We start from the raw sequence: 14,938 nt of genomic DNA on the forward strand, positions 1-14,938 counted from the left end.
TCACATGTCTTCCTGTGAAGACGTTGGCAGCGGACAGAAATGCTTCCAGCTGGGCTCAGTACCAAGCAGGAACGCTGTAATGATTTCATAATTAGATCACATTGGTTTATGATCACTGTTCTTATTAGGAAGTATCATCATTGCTGTAAAAAAACCCATTTTTTTCATGTTTATTTTTGAGAGAGAGAGAGAGAGAGAGAGAGAGAGAGAGAGAGGACAGAGCACAAGCCGGAGGAGGGACACAGAGAGAGGGAGACACAGTATCTGAAGCAGGCTACAGCCTCTGAACTGTCAGCGCAGAGCCCAAAGCGGGGCTCCAACCCACGAACCACGAGATCATGCCCTGAGGTGTAGCTGGGTGCTTAACCAACTGAGCCGCCCAGGCGCCCCATCATTGCTTTTTGATGATTTATTGTGGGAGATGAGACTTTCATATAAACACGGTGATTTGCGTATATATATGCAATATATATAATATATATATATTGCATATATATCTTCAACTCAGAAGGATTTACTGAAAGTAATCACCAAAAAAGACGATGGGATATTGATGTAAAGATGCAAAAAGGAATTTAAGGAAATGTGAAAATTATGAAGATTAATATGATGTTGCCCCTTGAAAGTCAGATGCATTTTCCTTTATGTGAAAGCTGCAGGCAGAGAGAGACCTGCTAGCTGGGCCCGCCTCTGTTTTGCGGTGAGGTTTTTGAAATCTCAAACTGATATTAAGAAAATATAGAGAATAGTTAACTCTATTAATAAATGTTACTCTAAATGTTAACATTTCATTTCTAAATTAAGAACTTGTTTTCTTGCCCCCCCCCTTCTTGTACTGTCCTTTCATGACTGGGAGGTAGGCAGAATGTTGAGAGAGAGTGAAGAGAAAACAATTGTATTTATTTTTTTTTAATGTTTGTTTTGAGAGAGAGAGGGCATGAGGGCACGTGTGAGAGAGGGGCAGAGAGAAAAGAGACAGAGAATCCCAAGCAGGCTTCATACTGTCAGCGCAGACAGAGCCTGACACTGGGCTCAATCCCGTGAACCATGAGCTCGTGACCTGATCCAAAATCAAGAGTTGAATGCTTAATGGACTGAGCCACCCAGGAGCCCTGAAAACATTTTAACACATAAAAGCTTACAGTCTCAAAGGGGGCGAAAGCAGTGGCTCTGGAACAGCCAAGGTCATCGCAAAAGGCACCTCGTGCGTTCTCTCTCTCTCTCTCTCTCTCTCTCAGTGTGTGTGTGTATGTCTTTTGTTACTATTCTTTGCATTCCCGATTGTTATGACTTATGAGCACAGCTCTTAGGATCAGCCCAGGAGGCTAAATTTAGTGGTGAGTTGCACTAGCAAAGCAAAACATTTCTCCCACTCATCTGCACAAAGCCAGATGCGTGATTTGTAGGACCCACTGCAAAATGAAATTATGGGGCCCCGGTTCAGAAAGCAGGAAAAAGTGCAGTTGAAGGTACTCAAGTATGAAGCTTTATCCTGCATTTGGTGGCTTTTCTTTCTCTAGACCTGTCATGATTTATTTGCTATTCATTGCCAATGTAAGTTGTAAGAAAAATAAACATTTTAAGTCATCAGCATAATTTTACTGTTCATCTTTAGATTGTGCAACACCAGTTTTAAATGAAAATATAAGAGCTTTTACCTTGAATGTGGAATCACTAAAATTATGCAGTTTGTTTTATGTAGCTTATACATGCATAGGTATTTTGTTCTTACCATAACAGTGGAAATGCTGCACAAAACTGACCCTGACTATTTTTTTAAATTCTTTTTTGTGTTTTTTATTTATTTTTGAGAGACAGAGAGAGATGGCATGAGCATGGGGAGGGGCAGAGAGAGAGGGAGACACAGAATCAGAAGCAGGCTCCAGGCTCTGAGCTGTCAGCACAGTGCCCAACGTGAGGCTCCAGCCCATGAACTGTGAGATAATGACCTGAGCCGAAGCCGGATGCTTAACCGACTGAGCCACCCAGGCGCCCCGACCCTGCTATTTTTATGTCATTTCTTAATATACATGGATTCTCCTCACACTCTCCACCTTCAGCTTACTGATGAGAAAGGAAGGACTGAAAGGAAAATAAACTATGGGTTGCCCTGTCTTTCCCTTTCCTTCTATGTCATTTTCAGTGTATGTGACTGGTTAATACAGGGAAGTAACAAAAATAAGAAAGGATCTGATAGAGTTCCCTGGCCATTCATGTTTCTTAGAGTGCCATTGCCTGTTTTTGGTGATCAAAGCAAATCCTGGTTCCAATAGAAAGAGCCCTCTTGGGGCTGTCAGAGTTCCCATCTCCTTAGTCCTGGATGTAATATGCTTACCTTGTACTCACTTTGCGTCTCACAGAATCCCCCTACATTGTGGGTCTATTGGAGTTCTGTGCTCCTGGGAATCATCAAGAATGCTGTGTGCAAATGGGGCCCCTGGGGGGCTGCTCTTTGACTTCACAGGTTGAGTGTCCACCTAGCTAGCCCTTCCTATATCAGGGGAAGCTGCTGGACTGCCAGAAACTTCCTGCACGTGCTATGAAGGAACCCAGTTCATGGCTGAACAATGCCTACTTAATAGCGTATTCATGCAAAGTGGTTTCCTTGAAACTGTTGTGATGCACTTTTTACAAACTCTGTTGAATTACTGTCATTTTAGAAATAGTGAATCTCTTGGAGTGCTCCCAGCTTCATGAAGGGTACCTTTCAGATGGGCCTTTGAAACTTCCAGGCTAAAGCTTGACCTAAATACTCATCGTTGAATCAATCTCTGTATCTCTTACAATTTTGTCTGTCTTTCTCCCAGGATTTCCAGCAGGAGAGCTCCAGAAGCCTTTTTTTTGGGGAACAGAATATCCTCGGTAGGTAAATTAATGAAGAAGCCAGGTGTTGACAAGTAAGGAGAAACATACTACTTTGGCTGAGAGTGGAATATAAAGTCACAAAAACAGAAACCAACACCAGTGGTTGTTCAGCAAAAAGAGGGCATGGAACCTGGTGTGAACCAGTTGTACTTTCACCATTTTAGGAATTTGTTTTCTGATTCTTTTTACCAGGGTGTGTGACTGGACAGGAAAGGCAGCATCCATATAGGGGACTTTGATCTTTCTGCATTTATTCACTTATGCATTGACTCATAGAACAACTATGTGGACCTCAAAGGATTGTTCTGATTTGAGTTGATGGTGATGGTGATGGGTCTAAAACCGTGGAAGAAATCAAAGAAATAATGTGAGAAAAGGAAAGAAAAGTACCTATAGAAAGCAAAGATTTTATTTTGGTTGGTGTAATTAGTATATGAAGGGAAGTAGTGGAAAAGACATTTACAAAAGAAGGTTGATGTTTGATATTGGAAAGCTCTGACTGCTGCTTAAGTAGCTTGGGCATTAATAAGCAATAGAAAATATTGAAGTTTTTGAACAAGTAAAGATTATCAAATTTGTCTTTAGAAATAAAATGTGCATAGTTATACAATAGGTCAAAAATTGACACTCTCTGGAGTTAGAGATATTAAAGGTCATTAATATAAATAGATTGTAATTCTGAATTTACATATAATGAGAAGTCTGATAATACTCATTGTTGGTAATATTACCACTTTTATCATGTACCTTTGTTTGCTCTGGTAGTTTAATTCACAGAAAATTTAGTCTTGATTTTAGACGTTTAGTGTCTTCTGTTTTGATTTGGATAAATGACAATTTAAATATTATTTATAGGTTAAAAGCATAGAGGATCGCTTACATGTAAAAACAAGAGAAATATGGTAACAATGTTTTGATTTGTGCTCCCCCCAAAGCTGACCCTATGACAAGGATTCAAGTTCAAAGAGTTCTTACAAGAGGTGGCACTGGGAAACAGTGGCAGGGGAGTGGAGAAGTGAGACAGGGGGGAAGGAAGCCAATAAAGAGTGTTTTAGAAGTATTCTGTGGCTTCCATAATTATTCCAAACTTAGTGGCTTATAGTTCTGTAAGTCAGAAGTCCAATCCGGGTCCAACTGGGCTAAATACAAGGTGTCAGTAGGGCTATATTCCTTTCTGGAAGCTCTAGGGGAAGAATCTATTTCCTTGCCTTTTCTAGCTTGTAGAGTCAGCCCACATTCTGTGGCTCAAAGTTGCATTTCTATGACCATTGATTCGTACTCACATCTCCTTCTGACTCTCCTCTCTGTCTTCTCCTCCATTTTGAAGGACCCTTGTGATTATCTAGGCTGCACAACCTCCCTATTTTAAACTCGGCTGATCAGCAACCTTAATTCCCCTTTGCTACATAATAACACATTCGTGACTTCTGGGGATTAGCCTGGGGACTTCTTTTGGTTATTCTACCTGTCACATTTGTGTTGCAAAGCCACTTATCACTGTGAGCAACTGGGGCTCAGCTCTGCTGGGGAACTGTAGAGCTTGCTTCAGTGTAATCCCACCACAGGGGCAAGGGAGCTGGGGCATTGATCATTGACTCACCTTCCCTCACTGATTTGAGAGCTGCCAGCAGCTGTGATAACTCTCTGGCTTTGCCCAGTCTAGCCTCAGAGGGCCCTAGTAGTCAGAAAAAGTCCTCAGGCAACTAGTTTCAGGTGCTGGCCATTGGAAGCTGTTGGATTGTGTGCTCAAAAATGGGGAGTGAGGGGGCAGGAGCAGGCATCAATAAAGGCTACTGGAGGGAAGCACTACGTTAGGACAAATGGAAGTTCTTGGTTTGTATTAACCAAATCCATTAATGTCATCCTAGGCCTCAGCTGCATTGTTTTTATTGGTGTTTAGGTATTTGGAATCAATTTTCCCTATTATTAATATTAAAGATTTGCAGATATTTCTATAAAAATAAAGATCTAGGGTAAATATTATCTAAATTTCCTTCAAACTAAAAATGTGCTCAAATTCTTTGATTCTGCTTATCACTAACAATTTGACTGCACTTCTATTATTATTGTTAGATACCTGGAGACTTGGAAATCGTCTGGTTAGGTTTTGAAGTTACTGATTAAGTGAATTTGTTTATTGGGTCCGTGAGCATAATTTTCTGATGTAGAAGTCAAAACTATAGGAAGCTGGGAAATAATATTAGTTTCAGTTAGTTTAACCTTATGCTGAGCCATATTCGATATTAGGGTGGGAGAGATTTGTATTTTATATCCTAAAGAATTCTATGTCTTCACTGAAACCTTCTATTTTGTATTACAATATCTGCTCAATAAGTAACTATTAAGCATCCTTTGGATACTTGGCATTGGAGGGAGGGAGATGCTGGAGACACAGGAATCACAGCCCACTGAGATGGCTTCCCATACATCTGTGTTGGATGGATAGCCTCCACACTTAGGCAGTGGGCATCCTTTGTGTTCACACTGGTCAGCTTAGTCCTTGTCTGAATGTTGGCTCTAATGAATGGGGATATCAACAAGCTAAAGTGTTTCTGGAAGAAAGAATCAGGACTGTCAGTAGCCCAAGACAATTTCTAAGAATTTCCGCAGGAAGGAAACCTATTGAAATGTGTTTAACCCAGAGGTTCCTAAACTCCCCCTTTCCCTGTGTTTTGGGAAATGCTGGTCTAGAATGCTTGACTAAAGAAAAGCAGTTGCAAGAATTTGAGGACGCTTGAGGAGGAGTCTTGTAAGTGTCTTCTGAAGGAGAGTTAAGGAGGCAGACCATATGCTGTACTCAGAGGGTCACAGGGAGTCAGAGGGTATTCGCTAGAGACTACACTAGACCATTGGATAACAACCATACCAAAGAGATTCCAGCTCAGTGTTTTATTTAGAACCTCTTGAGAGAATGGTCCCGCTCATGAGCCCCTTGTTATTGGAAATGCCCAGGAAGAAGTCCTATGACTTTTGGAACAGGTTTGTGGACTAGGCCCTTGCCTCTGCTAAGGGATGAAAGTAAGTCACCTGAAAGCTGCTTCCAGCTCCCAGATTGAGATGGACTTCTGATTCTGGCAGAGTGGGTCTTCCTTGTGGACAGCATGAGACCGTGGTTGCTGCAGAGAGCAGTCTGGCTGTCAACAAGAGGACAGCCAGATCCAGTGCATATGTTAAACCCATGGGGCAATAAGAACAGAAGAGCAACTGGGTAGGTGCAAAAATTGTCACCTTTGCCGTTTCATTTTTGGAAGGCTGGATTTTTCTCTGCAGCAGTCTTGTTGTTTCTGGCCAGCCAGTCACATTATAAAAAGCATGTGAGTTTATTTATTTATTGTTCTGGCATGCTGATTTAACAATATCCACTGATAAAATGGAAGATGTGAAGTGGGCATTATGAAACATCATTGTAAGGCTCAGTCATAGAAAATTACTTTTTCTTGTCTCCTGCCCAAAGGATCACGATTATGTGACTGAGCATTGGAACTTGGAATGACTCAATCATTTTCTGAATTCTCTGTTACCCTTTGCAAATAGGAAGCTCTTAGGAGCAGCCCCTCTTAAGGGACGTTTATTATAGAGCAGTTCCTGTAAGCTTCCATTGTTCATCCCTGAAATTTATCCAGTCAACAGCATTGACCAAAGGTGGTGGAGGACTGAGTGCTGTTCTCAGGGCTGAGGGGCATGAAAGACGAAATGTTACAGGCTGCCTAGTGACAGCCACTGCTGCAGGAAGGAGCACCCTGTAACATCACAAATTTGTCCCACACTGGCAGGATAGCACCACTGCGATTGAAATGCATAATTTTATTCCTACTTCTTTAATGAAGGTTTGCATTGATGTAAAAACAGTAGGAAGTGGTTTTTTCAAATGCAAATTACCTTGCAGGAAAGAAATAAGAAAGGGAAGAATTGCCACCAAGGGGATGGATGAAATCTTACAGCACTTCCTTGGGTATAGTCGAGATAAACAATTAGCATGTTAAGGATCATTATGTCCTGTAATAACATGTTGCTTCAAAATTTCTCATTCTTTCCACTTATGGGACCTTTCCATTTGCTGGGTGACTTTGATGTTGCATGTCAGGAGGCAACTGCAAAGTATTTTCAGCAAATCTCAGGAAGAATCCTCATAACAAGGAGTTTAAATTGTCTTTAATCCTCATCCACATGTTTAAAAAACTAAATTACATGTAGACCTCTCCCTTGGGTGAAATGATAAAGTTAATCAATTAGTTAAATGATTGTTACTTTCTTACTGTGTACTAGGTACAGAGAATGTAGCAGTGATCAAATTGATAAGGGTTTGGCCTTCATGGAAGGCCTTCATTGTAGTTGAGAGAGGTCCCAGACACACGTGAGTGCGCACGCGCACACACACACACACACACAAACACATATACACACACATACACACCCGGACACCTCCTTATGGATTTCTTCATACATCATTTATACACTGTTTCAGTTCTCTACTGCTACCTAACAGCACCACCAAACAACCACTATTGGCTTATGATTCTGCAGTTTCCATATCTGGCTAAGGCTTCATGATCTTTGCCATTCACTCGTGAGCCTGTTTTCAGGCAATGCAACTTCCTTTGAAAGCAGTGATCCCTTTCAATCTCTGCTCTGTTCCTTTTGTATGAATGCATTTGGGAAACAATTTAACTTCTAAGTCTATACTTATTTTTCAATAGGTTTTCAAATAAAAAATAAATGGTATGTTTACAGACAGGATCTTTTCAAACCCTGCTGCTGCTTTGGCTCTTTATAAACATAAAGTAGCTAGAGTGGATACAGAATCATAGAAGCCTTAGGGCTAGAAGGGACTTTAGAAGCCATCTCTTTCACATCCCTGATTTCATACATGGTCATTGTGGTGGTATTAGAATTTATTTTCTGTGTTTATTTCAGTTAGAAGGGTGTGTTTAGATTTTTTATTTTTTTTACAATTTTGAGGGTGTGGTTATTAAGTTGTAGTTACTAGAAAACAGATTATTTTGTCTTTTCCTTGAGAAAAATCAAACGATTATGCTCTGAGGTTCATGCTTGTAATCTATTTATACCATAGATCTCTGAGTTATGGAGCTATAGGAGTAATTGTTGGACATGAATTTACACATGGATTTGATAATAATGGTAAGTACTAATTTGTTGTATAAGCTGCTGTTTTTATGATAATATTGACGATACGGATGTTAATTGTTGCTATTATCTTTGCATAGTGGCATCATCATAGACTGAAGATTATCCAAAGCAGTATGACTGCTGATTGAAAACTTTCCCCTGTGCCTTGCTGTGATAGCTTGCCATAAATAAATAATTGTTCCTGTTGGTGATGGGATAGCATGAAAAAAAAAAAGACCTTGTAATTTCAATGAAATTAGCTTTGCATTTAGATCAGGATTGCTGTAGCTGCCATGACAGTTACAGGAATTGCTTCATAGCCTCTTCCCTCTGTCACTTCTTTATTCACCATCTTGAGATGTTCTCCCTGGAGGTGTGAGCTCTGCTTCAAAGATGATTATGCATGCTGCCAAGTTAGGACTTAGCCAGTTAGGACTCTGGAGCTTGGCTGCCTGATTCCTTTATACTATTTCAAGGATTATGCAATGCTTAAGCTGTGTTTTTCTCTATGCTGGCATATCTTCAGAAATTTTTTTTAAGAAAAGCTACACTTTCCAAATAATGCATAATATAGGATATGCTGTGTATCCCAATGACATTTAAGCACAACTAAAGAAATGATTGCCCCTTAAGGGTTGTCATCATTTTAAATTGTCACTCCTTTCTCCTTTACCTTTGAGCATTATTGGAAAGCCATATGAAATCTCTGAAATTTATGAATTGGTAGCAAATCACAATCATATCCACATCTGCGCAGTGACTTAGAGGCAGATTCAAGGAGCTGACTGGCAAAAAGCAACATTGTATAGAAAGGACCTCTTTTTCCTATGTCTGTGGTGTCTCCACCATCCTTTCCTGGATGCTGACCCCAAGGCCAAACACTGTTTTGGTTCTCCTTCTGGACAGTTCTTCCTGTGCTCCCAACAGCCCTTCCTGAATCATCTAGGGTTTATGTTCCTCTGGTCTCTCCCCTCCCTATTAAAATGTAGCTACCTTGTGGTCCTCTCAATTTCCAGAGCTACACTTTCTGTCTTTGTATGTTTGGTTTATCTAAGAAGAGTGTCTTAGCTAAGAAACATAACCCAGGAGTGATCTCTTAGTTCTGGGCCTTTCTTCCTGGGAAATTCAAGTATAGTTCCCACCATGACTCTTTTGGAGGCCTTCTGAAGTCATTCTCCAAGGACATAATCTAATGATGGCAATTTCACTCTGTAACCAGTACTTAAACAAAGAGTCACACAGTTAACTACATGCCTAGTAACTGTTTAATGATTGGTTGGATAGTGTGTGGAGGACAGCCAGTCAGTGCCCTCCCAGGGCATCCACTCCTGCCGAAGAGCCTTGGATTTTTCCAGTTAACACCTTTGCTTTGAGGACTTTCTTAGAAGCCCAATGAAGGATTCTTTGCATAATTAAATTCAAACTAATAGTAATCTTGGGTATGAAGACAGTCCAGATATGCTCAAACTTCTTTTGAAGGATATACAGAAAAAAAAGAGTGAGCCTGTGGCAAAAAGGCATATATAACTGATCTTTTTTCCATTATGTTTTGGAGATTTCCATTCTTGTTCCAAGTTCTCTTTTTAGAGAAACCTTCCTTGTCAAAGCAGGACAGATGGGCCTTCCATGCTCACTGATGGCCATGGAATGATTCATAACAGAGGTTTTATGTGTCTCTTGGCTCCTAGCAACTTGGAGGAAACACGTTCCTATAGGGTTGAGTCAGGGGCTGCAGTCTCACGGTGTGAATGACTCATTGGACTGTTTCTATAGATCGTTTGGAATTTCACTGGTACTGGTGCTCCATCTCCTTTCATGGGCTTTCTGAATGAAGCCATTTCATTTCATAATCCAGAGAACATTTTCAGCAGATGAAAACAAAGAATTCAAGATTGGTTTAGAATGTGCATGCCATAAGTTGATGAATCTTATTTTTAAAATGTTCTTTGTTACTTAGGAAGAAAAAACTTCCTCAAACCTCTTTCTCCTTCCTCCCCTTTTACAAATAACCTGAGACACTGTAAAGAAGGTAGGTGCTGCTCCAGGTGTGGTCCCTGCTACTGGGACTGCTTTCTCCAGGGAGAGGGGTGATGAGGAAGTTCGTCTCCATAAATAGTACAAGTATCTTTTTTGGGTTTTATTTAAATTCCAGTTAACATACAGTATGGTATTAGTTTCAGGTATACAGTATGGAGATGCAACACTTCCGTACATCACCCTGTGCTCCTCAGGACAAGTGCCCTTCTTAATCCCCATCATGCACTTCACCCCCGCCCCACTTACCTCCCCTCTGGTAACCATCAGTTTGTTCTCTGGAGTTAAAAGAGTCTGGTTGGTATTTGCTTCTCTCTCTGTCTGTCTCTCTATTTTTTTTCTTATGATCGTTTGCTTTGTTTCTTAAATTTCACATATGAGCGAAATCATATAGTATTTGTCTTTCTCTGACTGACTCATTTCACTTAGCATTATATTCTCTAGCTCTATCCATGTCATTGCAAATGGCAAGATTTCATTCTTTTTATGGCTGAGTACTATTCCACTCTGCGTATGTGTATTGTATCTATATATTTATCTGTCTATCTATATCTTCAGCCATTCATCAGTCAGTGGACAGTTGGGCCGTTTCCATAATTTGGCTCTTATAGATAATGCTTCTGTAAACATCAGGATGCATGTGTCCCTTTGAATTAGTATTTTTGTATTATTTGGGTAAATACTGAGTAGTGCAATTGTTGGATCATAATATAGTTCTATTGTTAACTTTCTGAGGAACTTCCATACTGTTTTCCAGTGGCTGTACCAGTGCATCTCCGCCAACAGTCTAAGAGGGTTCCCCTTTCTCCAACACCTGTTGCCTCCTGTTCTACTGATCTTAGTCATTCTGACGGGTGTGAGGTGATCTCTCATTGTAGTTTTGGTTTGCATTTCATTGTTGATAAGTGATGTTGAGCATCTTTTTGTGTGTTGTTTGGCCATCTGGATGTCTTGTTTGGGAAAATGATGCAATCCCTATCAAAATGCCAACAGCATTTTTCACAGAGCTACAACAAGCAATCCTCAAGCTTGTATGGAATCACAAAAGGCCCTGGATAGCCAAAGCAGTTTGGAACAAGAAAAGCAAAGCGGGAGGCGTCATAATTCCAGGTTTTCCAAGTTATGTTACAGAGCCGTAGACATCAAAACAGCTTGGTATTGGCACAAAAATAGACACATAGGTCAATAGAACACAAAAGAGACCCCAGAAATGAACCCACAGTTATATGGTCAATTAATCTTTGACAAAGCAGGAAAGACTATCTCCTGGGTGACCTGTCCAGCAGGTCAGTTGAAGCAGGTCCTGAGGGAGGAAGTGAGAATGGAGTAGGGCAGGGAGCACAGAGAATGGAGGCAAGACAAGGTCTCTGATCAAGCCTCGTTTATTGAGAGAACACACACATCTTATAAAGGGTAGAAGGCGGGGAAACAAGGCAGCTGAGTAGGTCGGTTGCTAGGAAACAGGGTCTAGTGATTTTTAGGAAAAGGCTAGGGTAAAGGAGGAACCAAACTGAAGTTTTAGCAGAGCGCCTGAGGGGCCGATAAGAAAGCCCAGCCTGACTGTCTCCAGCATTGAGCTGGGGAGTGATGACACTGCCCTGCCTTCAGGTGGCTGATCTTTGTTCTTCTGGCAGCTCCCCACACCTGGGGAAAAGGCAGTGTGTTCAACAAATGGCTTTGGGCAAACTGGGCATCTGCATGCAGAAGAAAATGAAACTGGACCACTTGCTTACACCATACACAAAAATAAACTCAGAATGGATTAAAGACCCAAATGTGGGACGTGAAACCATAAAAATCCTAGAAGAGAACATGGGTAGTACAAATATCTTTTCATTTTCCTTTCTCCTAGGTAGAAAATATGATAAAAATGGAAACCTGGATCCTTGGTGGTCTACTGACTCAGAAGAAAAGTTTAAAGAAAAAACAAAGTGCATGGTTAACCAATATAGCAACTATTACTGGAGGAAAGCTGGCTTAAACGTAAGTACAACTGTGATGAAGGAGCACCTTGTGGGTCATTTTTTCTCTTTTGGACATTAGCTTCCTTTAGCCTATTGGCTCTCAGTGTGTGGTTTCCAGAACAACAGCATCAGCCTCTCCAGGAAACTGGTGAGAAATGCAAATTCGTAACTCTTATACGGACCTGCTGAAACCCAGAATCCTGGTGTGGGGAGGGCACTGGTAGTACGTCAGGCTGTCTTTTCACAAGCCCTCCCCTGACTCTGATTCAGTCTTGCATTTAAGAATCGCAGCCTAAACATTTGTTTGTTTTCCTAGATTCAGACCAATGTAGAAAGTCTTGTTGCAAACATAAACAATAAAACTCTTATAAATCTACACTCTGTATCATTAAAAAAAATTTCCTTCCAAACTACTACTTGAGTTTAATTCATTGAAATAAATCTCACTAATTTGAATTAATGACTCTGAATTGGTTAAGAGATGTTAGTTATAGAAGTTTGAACAAAAGAAACGTACTTTTAAAATGCTTCTTTTTCTATTAGGTATCTAAATTTCCATGAAGCCAAGAATGCTATTTTATACCTGCTGTTTGTGTGCATCAGATTTTGCTCCATTCTTTATTTCTGTCTCCTTTCCCTCTCCCTGTCATCAGTCTTATCTTGCCTACCTGTAATTCATCTTACTCCCGTGGTGTGCTGTCTCCCCTGCCCATGTAAAGATAGACATGCACACACGCCGCCCTTTAGTTCAAGGTTTTCAGTGACTGCCTACAAGTCCACAGTGTGTGTCTAACATACGCAACTAACCTCTTGTCAAGAGAGGTTATTCTTTGTCTCTAGTTCTTTCCCACAGTAAATGCTGCTGGAATAAACACTCTCGTTAGGTTCATATTCTTTTTTTCCATGTAAGATAGATTCCTACTGTCACCAACAGGTTATAATATTTCATATTCTCACTTTAAACTTTAAAAAATATTACAGATATTAAAATTTTATCATTACATTACAGTGTTTTCCCCAAGTATATTACTTATCCATTGGACTTTATATATGGCATCTTTTGACTTACAAAAGTTAAACATTTCTATATAGCCAAAGATACCTATTTGTCTTTAAAAAATAGTTTCTGTATTTCCACTATATGTCATGTATATACTTTCCCAGCTTTTCTGGTAAAGTTTTTGTTGTTTTGTTATTTTACATGTAAATCTTGATGCATGTGAAACTTCTTTTTTATGGAGTTTTGTATGAGAATTTACTTTTATTTTCTTCTGTAAGGATACTCAGTTGATCCAACATCACTAATGAAAAGACATTTTTTTCTCACTGAATTGAATACTTGTCAAATCTTAGAATCTTGTATATCTTGACATTCAATTTTGGATTATATATTTTACTCTCATGGTCTCTTTGTTGATTTCTGTACCAAGCCCTTATTTCCATTGGGATTCTACGTTAAATCACAGTTCTTGTATGGAATTGACATTTTTATAATACAGTCTTCTTGTTCAAGAACATGGTATGCCTTTCTGTCTGGTTAACTTTTTAGGTTTTCAAACACAATTTTATAGTTTTTTTCTATAATAGTTTATCTCCTGTTTTTTTTTAATCTTCTTTTTCCTTTTCCTTATTTTGCTGGTTTGATCAGTTTTTTTTTTCATTTTTCCTCCCTATATTAATTTTTTTGTCGTTTTTTATTGCACTTTCTGCCCCTGCTTTCATAATTATAAGAAATAGATTTCTCACATTGTATTTAACAGTAAGAGACCGATAATGAAGAATTGTTGGTAGGGTATGGATCTGCAGGAAGCCCCCACTCTAGAACACACATGCACATGCCGTGTGCCCCTAATGCATATAGTTAAGGGGACAACACGTAATACAAACAAGCACATAGAACTGCCTTGATCCTCCTAGTTCTTCAGCCGTATTCAGCACAAGGAACACCGCTCCTTGTTCAGGCAGAGAAACCAGAGGCTGTATGCTTGAATAGTTTCTCTAGCTCTTTCATCACTGTTCTGGAAAGCCATTTCAGTGTGTGTGTGTGTGTGTGTGTGTGTGTGTTTTAATATCAGGAGCTATCAGGATATCCTGTGTGATATCAGGAGTTATCACATTGTGAAAATCCATCTAGAATATATGTTGCTTCAAGAAAAATGTAGGGGAGGGGTTCTAGAGTCAGAGGTTCAAATCTTGATTCAACCAGTTAGAAGTTTTTTGAACTTGGCAAAGTTGCTCAGTCTTCCTGAGTCTCAGTGTCTTCATCTGTGAAATGGGTCACGGTTTCTGAACTCATTCATTTGTTGTAAGAATTAAATGGCTGCAATTATGTAAAGCACCAGCACGATGGCTGACATGTAGTAAGTGCTCAGTAAATTGTAGTTACTAATACTTTGTCACATACTCATAGGTGCCCTATCCTAGGGAAAAACAAAGCCAATGGCTGTGAGACTGAAAAAAAAAACCACACAAAAAAACAATAGAAGAACAGTTTTCTTGGAGGAAGGGAATGTATATTTCCTGATGATTGTTACATGCAGGCATGATGGTAGACTTTTCAATCAGCTGAAACAAACGTCGTCCTCCTGCTGGTCCCAAGAGGTGTACATATTGTTAGTCCATTTTACATTTAAGAAACCCGAGGCCATGGTAGAGTCTAGATGAGAATTGCGGGGGACCAGCCCACGCACCTCAGTCTAAGGGTCTCTGAGCAGGGGGTTGGTGTCGGCGCAATATCTATAAGGAAGAAGACAGACAACGTGAATAGTGGCAATACCACACTTCACTAAGATAGTCAGTGTCTCATATACCATGGGTGATTACATCTTTTCTTTAATGATTACATAGTTCCAGGTCCTTGAAGTAAAGACATGCTCCGGAAAGGGTCATTCTTATCAGGGAAGAGAGGACAGTAGTAAATAACAGGAACAAATAAGTCACTACAAGGG

At 40.0% G+C, this 14,938-nt stretch overlaps 1 protein-coding gene across 2 annotated transcripts in view; it reads left to right on the forward strand.

The window, feature by feature from the left end:
- PHEX (phosphate regulating endopeptidase homolog X-linked) overlaps positions 1-14,938 on the forward strand; it is a 225,339-nt gene that overhangs the window by 195,238 nt on the left and 15,163 nt on the right. For both annotated transcript variants that reach the window (XM_029930947.1, XM_029930946.1), the window contains 3 exons: positions 2,808-2,862; positions 7,937-8,004; positions 11,879-12,009. In XM_029930947.1, coding sequence (XP_029786807.1) covers positions 2,808-2,862; positions 7,937-8,004; positions 11,879-12,009 — 254 coding nt within the window. The remainder of the gene's footprint in view (positions 1-2,807; positions 2,863-7,936; positions 8,005-11,878; positions 12,010-14,938) is intronic.

The sequence above is a fragment of the Suricata suricatta genome, chromosome X, assembly GCF_006229205.1.
Source record: "Suricata suricatta isolate VVHF042 chromosome X, meerkat_22Aug2017_6uvM2_HiC, whole genome shotgun sequence".
NCBI classification, from domain to species: Eukaryota; Metazoa; Chordata; class Mammalia; order Carnivora; family Herpestidae; genus Suricata; species Suricata suricatta.